The sequence below is a fragment of the Jaculus jaculus genome, chromosome 6 (genome assembly GCF_020740685.1).
Source record: "Jaculus jaculus isolate mJacJac1 chromosome 6, mJacJac1.mat.Y.cur, whole genome shotgun sequence".
Taxonomy (NCBI): Eukaryota; Metazoa; Chordata; class Mammalia; order Rodentia; family Dipodidae; genus Jaculus; species Jaculus jaculus.
The window spans coordinates 15632108-15652059 of NC_059107.1; the positions used below are offsets into that span (position 1 = coordinate 15632108).

At 43.5% G+C, this 19952-nt stretch overlaps 1 protein-coding gene across 1 annotated transcript; it reads left to right on the forward strand.

Moving 5' to 3' along the window:
* The first annotated feature begins 763 nt into the window (after positions 1–763).
* Positions 764–19546, forward strand: Ublcp1 (ubiquitin like domain containing CTD phosphatase 1). The gene is made up of 11 exons (XM_004657483.2): positions 764–1039; positions 4355–4552; positions 5721–5812; positions 6186–6271; positions 6354–6469; positions 7912–8010; positions 9864–9901; positions 10332–10430; positions 14059–14175; positions 15760–15887; positions 18347–19546. Exons 2-11 carry the CDS (start codon positions 4399–4401, stop codon positions 18372–18374), a joined length of 957 nt encoding a protein of 318 aa, XP_004657540.1. The 5' UTR covers positions 764–1039; positions 4355–4398; the 3' UTR covers positions 18375–19546.
* The last annotated feature ends 406 nt before the right edge of the window (positions 19547–19952 follow it).

Below are 19952 nucleotides of genomic sequence, written 5' to 3' on the forward strand. Positions count from 1 at the left end.
TACAGTGAGACCATACTTCGAAAACAAAAACAAAACAAAACAGAAAAAGGAGACACAAGTAGTTTACAAATTGGAGCGCATCTGTGGCCTATCTTATTTCCGACCTTTCCCTTCCTTTTTCAATTTTTTTAAAAAGTTTATTTATTTGCGAGAGAAAGAGGCAGACAGAACAGGCGCGCCAAGCCCTGTAGGCACTTCACACGCACTCCAGACGTAAGGGCCTCTCTGTGCCTCTGGCTGACGTGGGTCCTGGGGAATCGAACCTGGGTCCTCTGGCTTCGCAGGCACGCACCTTAGTCGCTAAGCCAGATCTCTGTAGCCCTCGCTTGAGATTCACAGTGTCAGGGCAATTCGCTTTCCTTGCATGGCATTAGGAAGACGGAACCGAAGTACGGACAGGATGCGAATGAATACAGGCTTCGACACGGCAGCTCACGCTGACCCTTGCTCCTCACTTTCCCAAGGCCCAGAACGTAGGCGTCCAGGTGTCCCCCTGCGGCTGCAGAAAGGGCCTCAGAGTGTCCGGCTCTCGAAGGTCACCTTTCCCGCCACTCGAGTCGCTTCCCCGCAGTCCCGGGAGCATCCCCGCTGCACCCTCGTCCGGCCAGCTCCACTTCGCAGACACACCCCCCACGCCCACGTCACCGCGGGGGGGAGCGCCCAGCCCGCCGCGGCGCATGCGCGGGCCCAGCGATGGCCACCCAGGACCCCGGGACATCCGCGCAGGGAGAGTAAGTCACCGTCTCGAAGAGAAGCTCGGTTTTCCCGTCGCCGCTTGGGAACTCGTGCCAGCCGCCACGTAATTCTGGCCTGTGTCGTGAAAACAGGGGAAGCGGCGTGGCCGCATCCTGAGCGCGTTTCCGTTTGAAACCAGCCGCTTCCGGTGCGTCGTCCGGTTCCGGTCCCACCCCCACCGCACACTTCCGGTCTCCTTTGGTTCCGCTCTGTGGCCGCTTTCTGCGTCCGCTGCTGCTGCTGCTGCTGCTGCTGCTGCTGGTGCTGCTGTTGCTGCTGTCGCTGGCGTTCCTCGGCGTTGCAGGTGAGGGGACGCGGTGGCACGCAGCCCGTGCAGGCGACGCGGCCTTCGGGAGGATGCGACCGTCTCGTGGCTCGTGACACTCGGCCGCGGGCCGGTTGGGGTGGGTGGTGTGGGTCCCGCGCGGTACGACGTCCAGGCCCCGCGTCCCGCGCGCGCCGGTGGTGCTGTTGGCCTCCGCCGTCGTCTCCGGCCTCCCGGGCCTCTGTTTCGAGAGAGTCCCTTTCTGCCTCTTCCCGGGCTTGACCCCCAGCATGCTTCCTGAAGACGTCCCTGCCCGGTTGGCATGTCCACCTGCCTGCTGATGCCATCCCAGACACCCCCGCCCCCCACCGCATCGCTCCGCAGTTGGTGCCCGCGGCGGGGCTGCCCTGGCCCAGGAGCTGACCGCCCCTCGCCGTCACTTATGCCAGGCTTGTTGACAACTTACACCTTACCTCCCGTGCCGTCGGTTCCAAGTGTGACTTTTGAAATTGCCGCCTTTCAGTTGCTTGGAGTTGTGCGGGGCCGCTTCATTTTTCAGGTTTTCCGATTTGTTACGGTAATTGTTGCGCAAGGGTTGTCAAGATGGGTGAGATAATTTACATTGCTTAACATGTTACCCCCGCCCCCCCCCCCCAACGTTGCTGAGCACTCCGATTGCTCTTTGCAGCCCAGAAAGTGTTTGTGACAGGGGTTACCGGTTACTTAAACTAAGTATGAACTGCCTCATCTTACGGTTGAGAAGGCTGAAGGGCCAGAGTTAGGTTAACAAGGCGAAAATCAACAGACATGCTGTTGTTAGGCAGAACTCCAACATAAAGAGGTTCTTAGATATCTCTTAAAGGTGTGCTACCTGTTTTTCTGGGCTTGATGGCCTCCGGGTCATTTTCCCCTCAATACATCTGATGGGGTTTGAAGTGATAAATCTATTAAAATTGCATGCATGTAGCTTATCTCCTGCATGGTCTCAGGAGTCATGAAATGATCTTCATTAACTTCAGAAGTCATTAAAAAGTTTTTATAGTGTCCCCCCCCCTTATTTTTAGTTCTATAAGACTTTTACAGTGTGGAGTAACCACTTGAGGTGGTATAAATGCTTTATAAAATTGTGTGCTGTTAAAGCGCATGGAATTCCTGCCATCCACTGTACCCCCCCACCACCACTCTAGGCTGACCTGGAACTCACACTCTAGTCCCAGGCTGCCCTCAAACTCATCGTGATCCTCCTCTCCTACCTCTGCCCCTTAAGTGCTGGAATTAAAGGTGTGTACCACCATGCCTGTCCCTTTTAAGATATTTTTATTTGCAAGCAAAGAACAAGAGAGCACAGATGTGCCAGGGCCTCCTGCCACTGCAAACAAACTTCAGATGCATGTGCCACTTTGTGCATCTGGCTTTAAGTGAGTAATGGGGAATTGAACTCAAGCTGTCAAGTTTTGCAAGTAAGTGCCTTTAACTAGTGAGCCATCTCCCCAGCCCCTAGTGCAGTTTCTAGGCTTAGAACATTGAAGGGCTCTATCATATTTTGGTACACTTAGAGATACGCGATGAGGCTGATTGGAATGCAGTTACTATGTTCTTTCTCTCCACCTCTGATGGCATTTCTAACACGTTACCTAGTGAGGTCAGTGCTGCTGACAGTCACTAGCTTAGGAGAGAAGTGACTTGCCCAAGGTCCTGGCATTGCAATGATAGCACTCCAGACCCCATCTGGCCCAACTCTTGTCAATGCCAGCTACCTTCCTAGCTCTGGTAAATGTTCATTCCTGTTCCCTTCTATTACAGAATAATAACAAACTATTTGACTCAAATGTCTTCATTGAAAATCCTGTTTCTTAGAATGAGTTCTGTCTAAAGTGACATATTGGGCTATGGTAGAAAATGCCTTTGATCCCAGCACATGGAAGGCAGAGGTAGGATGATTGCCATGAGTTTGAGCCATCCTGGGACTACAGAGTGAATTCCAAGTCAGCCTGGGCTAGAGTGAGACCCTATCTCGAAAAACCAAAATAAATTAAATTGAATGGCATGTGTTGCTCAAAATTAGCGCACGTGGAAATTTTCTGTGGAACGTATAATCAAACATAAGTGTAAGTATGAATATTCATGTGAAACACTTAGTGAGCAAATGTGTATATGAATTTATGGTATTCTTTAATTTTTTTTTAATGAGAGAGAGAGAATTGGTGTGCTAGGGCCTCTAAGCACTGTAGTTGAACTGCAGGTGAGTGCACCACCTTGTGCACTTGGCTTTCCATGGGTACTGGAGAGTCAAACCTGGGCCTTAGGCTCCATAGGCAAGCACCTTAAGTGCTAAGTCGTCTCTCCAGTCCTATGGTACTCCTTTCTAATGAATATGTTAACAGAAGACACTTTGCAAATTAGTTCTGCATCTGTAGATTAAAAACGTGCAGGTGTGGTATTGCAGCTGCAGTGTACATGAGATTTTGTTGGAAGAGACCGTAAGCAGATGATGTAGCTTCTCAGAGCTGCTGTTTTCTCCATGGAAAAGGGAACACTTATCAGACAATTTCATTAAATGATATTGATTGTGTAAATCCAGTCGTGACATATGAAAATAAAAGAATGGTGTATTAGCTAACAGTGTGCTTGAAACATAGTAAGCTTTCAGCCTTAAATCAATCAGTACTTACTTACACAGTGCTTAACATGTGCTAGGCCCTGCATGCATTATAAATGTTCATTTAATTCTCCAAAGAACCCTAAGATGTAGGTAGTATCTCCCTTCTTTACAGATAAGGAAACCTAGGTACCAAGCAAGATTACTTCCCACAGTCAAATAGCTAGTAAGTGGAAAAGCTAGCCTGTGAACCCAGTCTGCCCAGGAGTCGGCTTGTGATGGCCAACACGCTAACCCTTTGTTAAATAAAGTGTGGACATCCGTTGTGGAGGAACTTGCCTGTAGCTTGAACCCAGCCAAATTGAGCAGGAGGGCTAGGTAGCTCATAGCTCCTTTCTAGTTGAATGAGAGGAAGAATCTGGGGGTTAGGAAATACTAAGTCTTAAATTCCAAACAGTGGGGTAATTTTTAACTTGTTTTTTCCTTCAAGGTAGGGTCCTACTCTAGCTCAAGGTGACCTGGAACTCACTCTGTAGTCCCAGGCTGGCCTCAAAGTCACAGCGATCCTCCAACCTCTGCCTACCCTGTTCTGGGATTAAAGGTGTGTGCTACCATGCCTGGCAATTTTTAACCTTTTAAATCCCAGTACTTTCAGGGTTCTATGAGGACATCTGTGCATCTTATTGCACGCTGTAAAACTCAAGATTGTTTGGTTTTGATCTTGCTTTTAACTTCCTTTGCATATGCCTCTCTAGGTACTTTTTTCTGAAGGAAGGCCATTCCTTCATATGCTTCCAAAATGGCTCTCCCTATCATTGTGAAATGGGGTGGACAGGAGTATGCGGTGACCACACTCTCAGAAGATGACACTGTGCTGGATCTGAAACAGTTTCTTAAGACCCTCACGGGGGTGCTGCCAGAGCGCCAGAAGCTGCTTGGCCTCAAAGTGAAAGGTAACTCTCGCCACTGCGCTGTTTGCGTTGATGGTTTTGAATTTTTGTATTAGCCATTTTCTAGTGCTTCCCCCCCCCCCACACACACACCTTCTTTCCTTTTTGAGTTTTCTTTGATGAGGATAGTCCTAAAATTGTTTTTGTGGCAAAAATAAGAATATGAGTAGCCATCTGGAATTACCATTACGATGTAGATCATTTTAAAGTCTTCTGGAGTTGGCATCTGCTTGTTAAGACTTTGACGTAGAAGCAGCAGCCCTGGGCGAAACTGTCACATGTTCTCTGGCATGTGTTTGAGCACTACAACTTGGGCCTGTGAAGGTAATAATTAAAGCTTGCTGGCTGCGTTCATACCCAGTTTATTTGCATCAGTCATGCTATTGAAAGATGAGTTTGGAGTAGTAGCCCATCTATAGTTTTATTCACGTACTCAGCTTGCAAGATTTTTCATATTGAATGATAAAATAAAATGCGTTTCTTGTGCTTTCTTTTTTCCTAAGATGGAATTTGGAGAAAATATTCCTTGTATTAGTTGTGACTTGCTTTAGATATGACTGATTCAGTAGTGTGACTGTTTTTTTTTTAAAGGTAGGCTCTCACTGTAGCCCAGGCTGACCTGGAATGTACTATGTGGTCTCAGCCTGGCCTCAAACTCACAGCAATCCTTCTTCCTCTGCCTCCACCTTAAAGGTGTGCTGCATCACTCCCAGCAACAATTATTTTTTTTTTTGAGATAGGGTCTCACTCTATCCCAGGCTGACCTGGAATTCACTGTGTAGTCTCAGGGTGGCTTCGAACTCACGGCGATCCTCCTACCTCTGCCTCCCAAGTGCTGGGATTAAAGGCGTGCACCACCACACCCGGCACCAGCAACAATTTTTTTTTTTCGAGGTAGGGTCTCACTTTAGCTCAGGCTGACCTGGAATTCTCTATGTAGTCTCAGGGTGGCCTCGAACTCACAGCAATCCTCCTACCTCTGCCTCCCGAGTGCTGGGATTAAAGGCGTGCGCCACCACGCCCGGCACCAGCAACAATTTTTAATATAATCAGGAAAACAAAACTGCTGTGGCATCTACAGCGAACCCTTTAATGTGAGCTGTTGCGTAATGGAATAGCGCAACCAGCATCTGAACTGGAGTAAGAACACGGTCATGTGCTTGTATTGTAGGCAGACCTGCAGAAAATGATGTTAAGCTGGGAGCTCTCAAACTGAAACCAAATACTAAAATCATGATGATGGGAACTCGCGAGGAGAGCTTGGTAAATGTTACTTTTGTTACCATTGATCCCTTTGAAGGTATGATTTATGCTGCACACTTGTACCATAGTCTTGATTGTAGAACTTCCGGTGTGCTGGTCAATGAGACAGAAAAACTTCATGGTGAATGTGGTATTAAGTCAGCTGAGGAAGGTATGGGGGCTTTGTAGTGTGTAGTTAGTTAAGTATAGTCTATAACCCAAGTGGCCACGTTGAACAAGCCCATTTGCTCAGGAGACGTGTGACTAGGTAGGAAGTAGAAATTTTCCCGCAGCGTGCTCTTCAACTCGCATTACACCTCATTGGATTTTTATGGGATGCATATGTTGTTATGTTAAAGGTGGAATGGTAAAACAGAACTTTGCATCTTAATAGGAAGATGTCTTAGGTCCACCGCCGGACAATGATGATGTTGTCAATGACTTTGACATTGAAGACGAAGTCGTTGAAGTAGAAAATAGGTAAGTGCTTGTGACTTTAGGAAGTTGTCACGGGAGAGGATAATGAATGCGTTCATCTAATCACATTTGTGTCTTCTGTTAGGGAAGAAAACCTCCTGAAGATTTCTCGCCGTGTGAAAGAGTACAAAGTGGAAATACTGAACCCTCCCCGGGAGGGGAAGAAACTCCTGGTACTAGATGTCGATTACACGTTATTTGGTAAGTTAGTGAGTGTTGCTCTTCATTGTCTGTTACCCACGCTTAATGTTCACATGAAGAATTTGATGTGCTTCTTCTAGTGTGTGTGTGCACCCTCCTTTTTTCTTTTCTGTAGTGAATGGTTGAGCCTCACCTCAATCGTTGTATGTTGTTGTAATGATTTGGGGGAGGGATAAGGTATTCTGGTTTGTGGATATGTCATAATTAACCAAGTCTGTACCAAATAACACTTAATCTTTTAATGAATGACCTTTTAAAACCATTTCTTTAAAAATTTTCTGTATCTTTTTATTTATTTATTTATTTGAATGGAAGGCATATATAGAGAAAAAGGTACACCAGGGCCTCTAGCCACTGAAAATGAAATCTAGACACATGTACCACCTTGTGCTTCTGGCTTACATGGGTACTGGGGACTCAAGCCTGGGTTCTTAGGCTTTGCAGGCAACTGCCATAACTACTAACTCATCATTCCAGCCCCCCCCCCAAAAAACCCACTTTTTAAATAATTTACTCCTTGCTTGTTTTTTAAACCTACTCATGCACTTTTTTTGGTGGATTTAAAATTATATTGTTTGGAAAAGAAAGATGTATACTTCATCCTCTGGTATTGGCAAGAAATAGTTAATTCCTGATGTTGGAATTGATTTACCTCTAAGCATAGACATGAAGTATATATCCTAATTTAATGTACACTTTTTCTTTTGCATTTGCCATTTTTTTTGGGGGGGGGGTTGATTTTGTCCCAAGGTGATGAGGTCACTGAAGTGAGCAGAGTGGCATATTTTATGTAAGTTCCACCATCATGAAACTTTGTGTTTTTTATCGTTTTATTTGTTTATTTATTAGATACAAAAGTTGGGGGGAGAGAATGGATGCTCCAGGGCCTCTAGCCAGTCCAAATGGACTCCAGATGTGTATGTCATGATGTGCATCTGGTTAATGTGGGACCTGGAGAATCAATCCTGGGTCCTTAGGCTTCGTGGGCAAGTGCCTTAATCACTAAGCCATCTTTCCAGCCTGAAACTTTGTTTTTATGTTTTATTTTTTTGTGGTAGGGTCTTGTTCTAACCTAGGCTGACCTGGAATTCACTATATAGTCTCAGTCTGGCCTCATACTCACTGTGATTCTCCTACCTTTGCCTCCTGAGTGCTAGGATTAAAGGTGTGCACCACTATGCCTGGCTTAGAAGTGAAAAAATTTTATAATGTACAGTGTAAGTCTGAATTTTTAGTATTGCTGTTATACATTGAGCAAATCAAAGTTGACACAAGGAGATGAAATTATGTGCTTTGAAAAATCTTGTCAGCCAATGTAATTCAGTCTGAAGCAGTTTGTAGTTGAATTTTTATGTTGTGTTTTATAATATATTAATTTTAAGAATAATTTCATTGCTTCTAAGTACTTGTCCATAATGCTGTCTGTGATCAATTTCTTGTAGATCATAGGTCTTGTGCAGAAACTGGGGTGGAACTGATGAGGCCGTATCTTCATGAATTTCTAACATCTGCCTATGAAGATTATGACATTGTTATTTGGTGTAAGCTACATTTGTTTTAAGTTTTCATAAAAATAAAGTTTCTCTGTATATTATTTTACTCTATAAAACATGACCTAAAAAGACTACTGTTTCAGTATATTGTTACAGAATACTTGGAAAAAAGTCTTTTCAAAACAGTGATCTAACTGTACAAAAATAAAAATAAAACAGTAATTAGGAAACATTTGTAGACTAAAATAGTGTTCCTCAAATTGTGGTCTGTGGACCATTCAAGAACATCCAGGTCTGTAAGGTAAGCGTTAGTTTGCTGCATCGCTAAGGGGCCTGTTTAGTTCCTTTGCTGCTTGTTTTTCGACTTGCAAAAGGAAGCAGTGTGTTGAGGGTGCCCGCCTCCCTGTGGGCATTTCAGGGTGCTTCTTGTCAGTGCCGTTGCGGAGAAGAGTGGTCTTTGTGAAGCAACAGCAATCTCCTCAGGCGCGGAAGTATTAGAGTCAGGTGTAGGCTTGTGGTGAGAAGCCAGATGTGCAATTTGTACGCTTCTTGTGCTTGTCCTTATAATGAAGAGCGTTTCCATTGTTCAGTAACATTGTGGGTTCATAACTGTTAGGATGGTTATAGTGTGAATGTTTCCTGACTTCATGTAGGAAGCAGATACCTGTTTAACACCCTTGTTGTCTTAGATGACACTTGAGAAAAACAAACTATCTTTCTGAATGTTATTAAGCTAAACTTAGGTATTTAGAGAGAACCTTCACAATCATATATGAAAGTTGCTTTTATAAATTATGTTACTTTATGGTAGTTTGTGGAAAGAGGAGCTATAGAAAGGAGGCTTTAGTGTGGCTCTGTCCTTTCTGCATGTCAGTGGGTGGGCTATTTCCTCCCTCCAAACCCTAGCTTTCCCACCTAGGAAACTAACTACAGCAATATTGAAGATTAATGGTAGGAGTAGAAATATCAGTATTGTAAGCTGTTGTCATAGTTACTTAATAGTGAATAATTATTTTTATTCACTATTATTCTCTTTCATCTGAAAATTACACATACAAAAGAAGTGCTACATAAACCAAATTCCCTGTCACAATTTTCATTATAATAGTCTGTCAACTTTTAGTGTAACTGACCAATTTTCCATGTAAAGTGACTCTGGTTTTTTATGTGTTATATATCATCTGTTTAGACTTTCACTTGAAACTCTACTTTTTCTTCTTAACTGTTTCATTTGGTAGAACTGCATACTTTAGCGCAGTAAGTGGAGAGCAGGGGACCCGTCGCATGAGGACTGCACTTCGTGTTAACCACTCCAGCTCTGGCGAGTGGCTGACGGGGAGCAGACATGTAGCCCGGGTACATAGACTATGAATGTGTCTTTCTTAAAACCCGTGAGGATCTGTGCGCATTGTTTGCTGACACTGACGAAAGCATTGTCCTTTGAACCAAACTCTGCTTCCACGTTTGACATGCCCCATTGTGCTGGTAGTGTGTGTCCCGTACTGTGTGTCCCAGTGCCCGTGCCTTGCCTGGGACCGTGAATGCGAAAGGAACTTCAGATCCAGCCACGCCAACTTCAGTTTGGAATTGACACAGAAGAGTGTCAGGCTGATTTTAAAGGGAGTTTGGATCTTAATTTATAAATTTTCTACATTTATACTTTTTCTTGAGCATGGTTACCTCTGTCTTAGTGACCAGAGAGTTTAAGTTTCATTCTTTGTAGAAGACAGACTAAAGTAAGTTATCTTTATAGATATTTTAATGAAAATTGCCATACACATGCTAGGGGTGGTTATTTGTGGTGCACTTAGACTCTTAATCTTGCTTAAAAAGCTTGTTCATTCAGAAGACTTTCTTAAATGAAACTTTTCATATGTGTTGTATTATTCCTCATGTTTTAGCTGCAACAAATATGAAGTGGATTGAAGCTAAGATGAAAGTAAGTGCTAGAAATCAGCATTTGAACATGTTTTGAAACTGCATTTGACTTACTAGAAATTCCGTACTGAGTCCCTCTTAGTGGAGTAGTCAAATGAATGCCAGCCTTGGGAGCAGTGTTTAAAGTCTGTTCAGTGGTGGACGGTGCAGAATGCCTAAGCTACCCGCAAGAGCAAGCTGAGCGCCTTTCCTCCCTCAGGTTACAGTACTGCTTTCTCTGCCTTTTGCTTTGCTGTGTATCACTGAGAGGTGATGATGCTTTAAAATGGTCCATTAGAAATGCACCTTCTTCTCGCTTACTGACAGCTAAGCACAGCTAAAATACTTGCTAGTTGTTGAGCAAGATGTGGTATGGCCATTCGTGTAGAAAGTTGACATTTTGAGAACTGTTGAGTGACTTGGCTTTAACCTGATGAACGCTGTGTTTACAGGAGCTGGGAGTGAGCACAAACGCCAACTACAAGATCACCTTCATGCTGGACAGCGCTGCCATGATCACCGTGCACACGCCCAGGAGGGGCTTGATTGATGTAAGAGCTCCTCTTAGAACTTCATCCGAGCGCATAGTAAAGCTACAGTTGAGTTTTGACAAAGAAAAATGTGTTTAAAATATTTGAACTAAAGTAGTCCAGTTAAGGATATTGAAGGAGGACTTCAAGAAAGCCAGTGGGGTCAAGGTAGCTGTCCCGTGGTGGTGCTGGAGGTGCTGCCAAACAGGAGGTGAGAATATTATCAGGGAACTGGCTGAAAACCATCCAAACACTCTTCCCTGGATGGAGCTAGTACCTCTACTGGGTGACATGTAGCCCTAAAGAACAGCAACGAGACCTAGCAGAGAAGACGAGCCCCGAAAGTACTAGGGTTTTCACTTTGTTTATGCCTCAAGCAACTACCCACAAAGCAAAGTCAGGAGGTAAGGGAAGTATAGACTGTGCCTTCTGAAAGCACCAACTAGATCCTAGAAAAGCTTAGGGGAGACAGTATTAAAGACCTCCTTCATGAATAGAAGGGCTTGGTGCATGAGGGCTTGTGTCAGGAGGAGTATACAATTAATTCATTGCCTGCTAAAATTAAAACATTTCTAAAAATCTAAATGTTAAAGCTTAGGAGGGCTGGAGAGATGGCTCAGTGGTTAAAAGTGCCTGTTTGACCCATATTCCCTCTTTCTGCTTTTCTTTCTCTCATCTGGTTTACATGGGTTCTAGAGAATCAAACCTGGGTCCTTAGGCTTCACAGGCAAGCGCCTTAGCCACTGAACCATCTCTCCAGCTCCCCCAGGTTTTTAAAGCTTTGTTTGGATTAGGATTCCTCTGATCTTAATAGTCTGTGAACTCTCTGAGGCCACTTCTGAATACAGACACACGTATTTTCATATTTTTATTTATGTGTACATCTCTGTGCATATGTAGGCTCACAAGGGCCTCTTGCCTCTGCAAACAAACACCAGAAACTTGTGCCATTGCATCAGGCCTTTGTGGATGGCTTGGGAATTCCTGCCAGCAAGCACATTTAACATCTAAGCTATCTCCTCAGCCATACGTAATTTACTGTTATTATAATTTTGGTATTTTTGAGGTAGGGTTTCACTCTAGCCTAGGCTTTTCTAGAATTCACTGTGATAGTTTCAGGCTCTCCTGGAACTCAGTTATCCTCCTACCTCTACCCCCCAGAGCTGGGGTTAAAGGCATGCACCACTGTTGCAGTCAGGTTCACATTGCTGGTAGAAATCACCTGAGAGCAACTTGTGGGAAATAGACGTTTATTTTGGCTAACAGGCTTGAGGGGAAGCTCCACAATAGCAGGGAAATTATGACATGAACAGAGGGTGGCCATCACCCCTGTCCAACGTAAGGTGGACCACAGGAACAGGAGAGTGCCAAATACTAACAAGGGGGAGCTGGCTATAACACCCATAAGCCTGCCCCCAACAATGCAGTTTCTTCAGGAAGCGTTAATTCTCAAATCTCAGTCAGCTGGGAACCCAGCATTCAGAACACCTGAGTTTATGGGGGACACAGATCACACCGCCATGCCCAGCTTTTACAGACCAGTTGTTGCTTTGCCTGTTGTATTGGCTAGATTGCCTATGGCTTGAAATTTTATTTTGCACTCTATAATCAATTCAAAACAGAGTAATCCATTTTGGGGAACAAAGAATACTTGACTTAATTGCCATGTTGCAACATTTTAAAGAGAAGATTAGGATTCCAAGTCTTGATATAAAAAGAATGATCTCTGTTGTTATACTTTCTGAGAATTTTTTAACAAAAAAACCCTGGAACATGACTTGCTGTGTCAGTTCCTGTATACTTGCCTTTAAGCATTTGGCAGAGTAAGCAAATAGCAAAAAAACTTAGATGAGGGGCTGGAGAGATGGCTTAGTGGTTAAGCACTTGCCTGTGAAGCCTAAGGACCCCAGTTCGAGGCTGGACTCCCCAAGACCCACATTCGCCAGATGCACAAAGGGGCACAAACATCTGGAGTTCATTTGCAGTGGCTGGAGGCCCTGGTGGGGCCCATTGTCTATCTCTATCTGCCTGCCTCTCTTTCTGTCTGTCACTCTCAAATAAATAAATAATTTAAAAAAAAACTTAGATGAGAAATTTTTAGTAAAATTAAAGTAATAACCTTACATTAGGAAAGCAAAAACATTTTTGTGGCAGTTGTTATTACTGTTTAACCTCGTGTAATTTCAGATGACCATAAATGAAATAACTACTTTTAAAAATTAATCTACTTAAGACATCTGAGTATGTAATACATTCACACTTATTCTTAAAAACAAAAGTCTAAAGCTGGGCGTGGTGGCGCATGCCTTTAATCGCAGCACTCGGGAGGATTGTTGTGAGTTCAAGGCCATCCTGAGAATACATAGTGAATTCCAGGTCAGCCTGAGCTAGAGCGAGACCCTACCTCAAGAAACAGAAAACAAAACAAAAGAAAAAAAATGTTTAGGGGCAAGGAGGCTGGCATCATGGGTCAGAGCATGTGCTGTGCAAGCCTGAGGGCCCGAGCTGAATCCCCAGCACCCACACGAACACGTGCCTGTCACCCCAGTCCTTCGGAAGCAGAGGCTAGAGAATCTCTTGTGTTCTCTCGTCAGCCATTCTGACTAACAAGGGCAGCTCTGGGTTCTGTGAGAGACGTTGAAGGACCTAAGCAGATAAATGAAAGGGGCGTATACCCAGTGTTGTCATCTAGCCTCTGTATGTGTTTGTACAGGGCTCATGCAGCTGCACATACATGTACACCCCACACATACACATGCTACAGAGTCTAGTTCATAATGAAATGTTTCTTCCTAGCTAGAAACTTAAGAGACCGTGCAGGTGTCGGCAGTATGATTGTCGAGATTTGTCCATTGTAGCCTTGGTTTAGGAATTCTGAGATAAAGACAGACAGAAGCCATCAGATGCTGTAGACACTGTGCCCATGCCACTGGATTTAGGAGGAAGTCAGCTGGGCACGGGGCCTGTCTGTTGTCCCAGTGCTGAAGGCACTGAATGGAACAGTGCTGGTTCTAAGCCAGTCCCTGAGCTATGTAGTGAGATTCTGTCCCCTCCCTCAAAACAAAACAAAAATCAACAACAATAACAAAAACCTATTACAAAGGCAAAGAAGAGCCCATCCATGCCATTTTCCACATTAAGATGTTCTAGTTTTGGAAACAGACCCACTATAAATCAGGATCTGAGGGAAAGTAAGGAGGCATGTGATTACTGTGTGGCTAAAGATTTACCTCAGATCCTTTTAAAACTAAATGACTACTTTCTTTGACTTTTGACCCAGAGTCTTTATATTATAAGTACATAAAGTATTATAGTGGGTTTAGTTCAGTTAGACATGACCAGGCCTTTCCACAATGTGAACATTGCAAGCTAACTCTAGTGGCCATTGCTGGTCTGGGGGAAAGGAACCTGGCATTGTTTTGCAGGACATTTGCGGAAGTTCTGCTTTTTGTGTTGTTGCTTGGATTGGGCTTTTTTCTGTTGTCGAGGCAGGGCCTGTTGCCCGGGCTGGCCGTAAACTCACAGTAGTCCTACCTCATCCTGAATGCTGGGAGTACAGATGTGAGCATTGTGCCTGGCTTGTAGGCCTGCTTTGAAAAAGGATAAATTCATGGTAAATCTTAAGCTAAACCTAAACTTTTATTTTAAGGTAAAGCCTCTTGGTGTTATATGGGGAAAGTTTTCCGAGTTTTACAGCAAAAAGAACACCATTATGTTTGATGACATAGGAAGAAACTTTCTAATGAACCCACAGAACGGTCTAAAGGTAAGGCATAATTTTATTTGCTTTATGCTCATGTTGCCTTGACTGTATGGTAGAATGGGAGAATTGTCGTCATGTGCCACATGATGCCACTTCAGTTAATGACGGACCACGAGTATGAGAGTGGTCCTCCTGTGAGCTTCTATCGGAGCCAAATAGTTCCTGCTACCTGGTATTGTTACTGTACCTCAGCTTTGAGTAGAAACACCGATTCTTCCCATCTTGTTGCACTGCCTGTGGTGTTCAGTACAACATGCTGTACAGGACTGTGCTCTGGCAGCAACAGGCTGTATCACAAGCTTTAGGTGTATAGTATGAAATAACGTCTAGGCTTGTCTTAAGCGCACTGTCTGATGTGGGTACTGGGGAATCAAACCTGGGTCATCTGGCTTTGCAGGCAAGTGCCTTAACTGCTGAGCCATCTCTCCCGTCCAGAAAGTACATTTTTGAAACCTTCCTTACAGAGTAAGGATTTATTCTCTAGTGTTCAGTGAGTGTAGGATAAGTGGCAGGGTGCTAATCTATGTCCTGAATGGCCACAGTTAGAGAATCTATTAACTTGGAAGAAGTACAGTTATATAAGCCTAAAGAAAAAGGAGCTATTTCACCCCGAAAAAGATGATTTCTGTTGAGGCTTTGGGTGAGATGCTTGTCCTGTATGTGGTTCACCAGGTACAGGATATAGAAATGAGTTGGCAAGGTATTTAATTGATGTAGCTTCATTTCTACAAACCTTGTGTTGATGCTTGTTTGTACACAGAGGCAAAGTTATCATGAGGAAATCTCAAGATGATTCAGTGAGAGAGAAAAGTGCTTATTTCAGAATGTGGCAGAAAACTGGCGAAATGTGTATGAGCTATGCAAAGCATTCATAGAAAAATACTGAAATAAGGGGCTTGGAGGTCGCTCAGTCATAAAGTTCGTTGGCAGAGACAGGCCAGTGTAGCCTCCTTGACAAGCTCCAGATCAGTAACAGACCAGGTCCCAGTAAAGGTGGGGAAGGGCTGGAGAGATGGCTTAGTGGTTAAGAAAGTTCTCAGAGCCAAAGGACCTGGGTGTGATTCTCCAGGATGCATGTGAGTCAGATGCACAAGGTGGCCCATATATCTGGAGTTCATTTGCAGCTACTGGAGGCCCTGGTGCGCCCATTCTCTCCCCACCCATAAATAAATAGAATATTTCTTTAAAAGGTGAGACATGTCTGAGAAATGACACCTAAGGCTGACCTCTTACTTCCGTACACACACTGATAATTACTGACACAGGTCATCCCACTCTGGTTAGAATGAACCTGTATTTGGGTTAACTTTTAATGCTTAACTATTATAAGGTGATGGAGAAGTGTAAGTGGTGTTACAGGACATCCAGGAGGATTCAAGTGCAGTGAGAAAGCTGGTGTTACTTCAGAGGGAAGAGGCCTCACATACGAGAGGTGGGAGAGTCGCTTCTGTGGACTGGAATGTTACATAGGCCCAAATGCTCGTGAAACCAAGGCTGTGTACAAGTGACTCACAGTCAGTGACGGAGGAGTTTGGGTTTGTGAACTTACCACAGTGTGCTGGCTTTTTTTTTTTTGCTTCCTGCTAGATAAGACCATTTATGAAAGCGCACCTCAACCGAGATAAGGACAAAGAGCTTTTAAAGCTAACTCAGTACCTCAAGGAAATAGCAAAATTAGATGACTTTTTGGAGCTAAATCACAAATACTGGGAAAGGTGAGTGTTGGTTACATAGTCCTTTTCTGTTTCCATGAGAACTGCTGGTGATGCCGGCCTGTGCAGAGTCTTCAGTTTATTCCTAATTCTAAAAGTAGCTTTGAATCTAGTGATGACCTCCAAAAGTACTTCCCTGTTAGGCACAAACTTGTTCATAAACCTACCTCTTATAATCCTGTTAGTTCTTCTAGTAGAGAAGACCTGAGAGCTTGGGGAGTTGTTTTGTGACCCTAAGTGAACCATACTTAAATCATATAGGAACTTTTTTCAGTTTTTTTTTTAAAGATAAAGTTTTTGTGGGCCAGAGAGATGGCTTAGTGGTTAAGGCATTTGCCTGCAAAGCCAAGGCACCTGGTTTGATTCCCCAGGCCCACGTAAACCAGATACATAAGGAGGTGGCATGCGTCTTGAGTTTATTTGCAGTGGCTGGAGGCCTTGGTGCACCCACTCTCTCCCTCTCTCTCAAAACCAAACAAACAGATAAGATTTCTCTTTGTAGCCCAGGCTGGCCTCAGTATCCAAATTCTCCTGCTTCAGTCTCCCTAAATGCTGGTATTACAGGCATGTGCTACCATACCAGGTTCACAGAGGCTTTAATCACCATAAAATAACATCAGGATAAAATATGTTTACAGATTTTCTGACTAGTGTTAAAACTAGAATGCCAAAAGTAGAAAACCTTATTCCATTAAAATACTCATGATTTTCACTTCTTTTTTTAAATTATGTTTTATGTATTTACTTATTTGATACAGAGAAAGAGGCAGAGAGAGGGAGAGAATGGACACGATAGGACCTTCAGCCACTGCAAACGAACTCCAGATGCATGCGCTCCCTTGTGCATCTGCCTAAGTGGGTCCTGGAGAATTGAACCTTTGATCCTTTGGCTTTCCAGGCAAATGCCTTAACTCTTGGTTATCCTCCTACCTCTGCCTCCCGAGTGTTGGGATTAAAGGTGTGCACCAGCACGCCCAGCGAACTTCTGCTCTTGTTATACAAGTGTAATATAAATTGCATAAAACATTGGGATTTTGAAGCGGAGAAAATTACCTGTAGAAATAGAAGGGATTACTGTGTACTACAAATAACTTTTTTTGTTTGTTTGTTTGTTTTGAGGTATGGTCTCCGACTAACCCAGGCTGATCTGGAATTCACTATGTAGTCTTCAACCTCATGTCTACCCTCCTACCTCTGCCTCTCAAGTTCTGGGATTAAAGGCATGAGCCACCATGCTTGTCTTAAGTAACTTTTATTTTTGAAATTAGATCTTTAAAAATTTGATTCTAGTTACATAGCAAGAAAAGAAGCTAGTCATGTAATAGTACTTTTTCCAAATTCCACTTTGGGCTCTCGTATCACTTTGACACACAGCTTCATAGTAGTCTTGAGATCCTGCTAGGAAGACCAAGCAGGCAGTTTTATCCTCGGCTTCCAGTAGCAGGTGATACGGCCAAGTCACACCAATAGTGATTGTTTATCATGCTGCCACTGAGTGGGCATGTCACGCCACCAGAGCTCATCTTTATTTCCTCGTCTTTTGAACTCTCTCCCTATTCTCACACTGCTAATGATCGTAAATGCAAGAAAGAGGTGAAGGTTTTACCTTAGTGATAGATTCCTGTTAAATGATGAGCAGAAAGGTGGTGACTTGGTGAAGCCGTGCCTTTGCATCTTGTACACTTTTCCTTCTCTCCCAGTGTCAGGGCCTTGTGCAGGCCAGGTACTCATTCTCCCTCTGAGCCACTTCCTCAGCTCCCTTTTTATTTTTATTTTTTTAAATTTTTTTGTTGTTTATTTTTATTTATTTGAGAGTGACAAAGAGAAAGAGAGAGAGAGAAAGAGAGAGAGAGAATGGGCACACCAGGGCCTCCAGCCACTGCAAACGAACCCCAGATGCATGTGTTACCTTTTACATCTGGCTTACATGGATCCTGGGGAACTGAGCCTCGAACCAGGGTACTCAGGCCTCACAGGCAAGCACTTAACCACTAAGCCATCTCTGGCCCCTCGGCTCCCTTTTTAAAACATCCTTGATCAGAGTGCTTTCATAGCCTCAACACACAATCCTCAAAAGAAAAACCTGATCTTTAAGTGGAGTCTGAGTTAATTAGAAATCGCAGTGCAGCCAGGCATGGTGGTACATGCCTTTAATCCCAGCACTTGGGAGGCAGAGGTAGGAACTGTGAGAATACTGAGGACGGCCTCTGGAGCCTGATTTTGCATCTGAGCTCTGCCACTTTCTAGCATTGTGAACCTTGGCGGGACTGTGTTAGGAACCTCTGTGTGTCTGGGAAGCAGGACGAAGTTCTAGTCTATACCCGTGCTTGCTGCAGCACTCAGTCCACAGTCAGCAGGATTAATGGCACTCATCTCGGAGGAAGCCCCTGTGGGGAGAGAGTTGGATTGTTTTCACGAGTCTGGTATGATAGAGCTCTGACACTTCCTTTCTGTTCTTGCAGGTATCTGTCGAAGAAGCAAGGACAGTAGTTCCAAGTCAGACTGGCATTTACCGGAGATACTTGAGATCCACAAACTTTTTGCTTTGATGCTAGCAATTATCATGATAGTGCTGGACACTGAAGCAAAATCCAGACTGCTTATCCTTGGTCTTCCAGTTCTTCATAAATTTAATTTTATATTTTTTGAAGATCATAAAAATATGCTAAAGAAATTCTCTTCCCCCTACATTAGCATACACTTAACTTTTGAGAAAAAAAATTTTCTTCAGCTCTGACCAATGAGATGTTTTCCACTATCTCCCTTAAAAAAAAGGTAAAATGAAAAGAAAGAAAGGTGGGGGAAAATGTATCACCCACCAGTCATTTTGTGACTTTGGAAACCAGTTACGTCTTGTGTTTCTGTCTTACTGTATTAGCAGCTGCCTAAATCTAAGACTCAGACCAAATCCATTGAGATGAACCACTTTTGAATGACTAACCTAGATTATTATGTTTAAAACTACCAACAAAAGAGAATATTTTATTCAGTTATAGACAAGATTCCCAAGCTTTATCAGTTTGGTCTCTGAATATATCAGTGATCTTTAAGAAAGAATGGAGAACATGAGTGTGGTCCGCCATCTCTTAACACAAGAAATGGAACAATAAGACTTACGAATAACACTAAGAAACAGATTGCTTATTTTTATTTTTGTTTTGCTTTTCAAGGTAGGGTCTCGCTGTAGGTCAGGCTGACCTGGAATTCATGATGTAGTCTCAGGTTGGCTTTGAACTTACAGTGATCCTTCCACCTCTGCCTCCCGAGTGCTGGGATGAAAGGCTGCATCAGAACGCCCAAGACATTTCTTCTTGTTGGCTAAGTGGAAGCACTTCTGCCTGAAACCGTTGTCACATTAAAAGTTAAAGGCAATAACTTTTAAAGTGGGGCACATCACTGACTCAACCTTAAATAGCATGAACGAAAGGTTGTTCTTTTCCAGCTCTATCTTGTCTAAGTGCTAACACTAAAAATATCTAGCCATAAAACTCAAAATATGTATTATTTGCAATGCTTAAGCCTGCAGGTATGTAAGGTAACCACTGTTTTGTGTTGACAGTTTTGCTTCATACAGTCGCATTTGAAGGAAGTTTAAATAAGTATGGTGTATACTGTTCTTACCGGCTTTCAGTGGTGTAAATAATAAATATCTTTTTCTTAAACATTGGTTGTCGGCTCTGGATTATCTCAAATATTTTACTGCGCTATGAAATCACGTAACAAACAGGTGCGTCAGTTGGCGTTGTGAATTGGAGGCTAGCTGAAGCTGCCATTTTATGCCACAAGTTAATAAGCCCCTTGTTTGCAGAAGCATGTATTCAGGACATACAGTGTAGAAGAATTTGACGACTAAATTAAGATGTTTAATTGTAAGTTTAAATATTTGCTAGACAAGTTTTTAGAATATTCATATTAGTAGGACAATTTCCCAATTACGAGTCAGTTTAGGGCTGGAGAGAGCTCAGTGTGTAAGGGGTTTGACTGCATAGACTAACAACCAGGTTTGATCCTTAGTACCTACATGAAGCCAGATGCACAAAGTGGTGCATGCATCTGGAGTTCATTTCT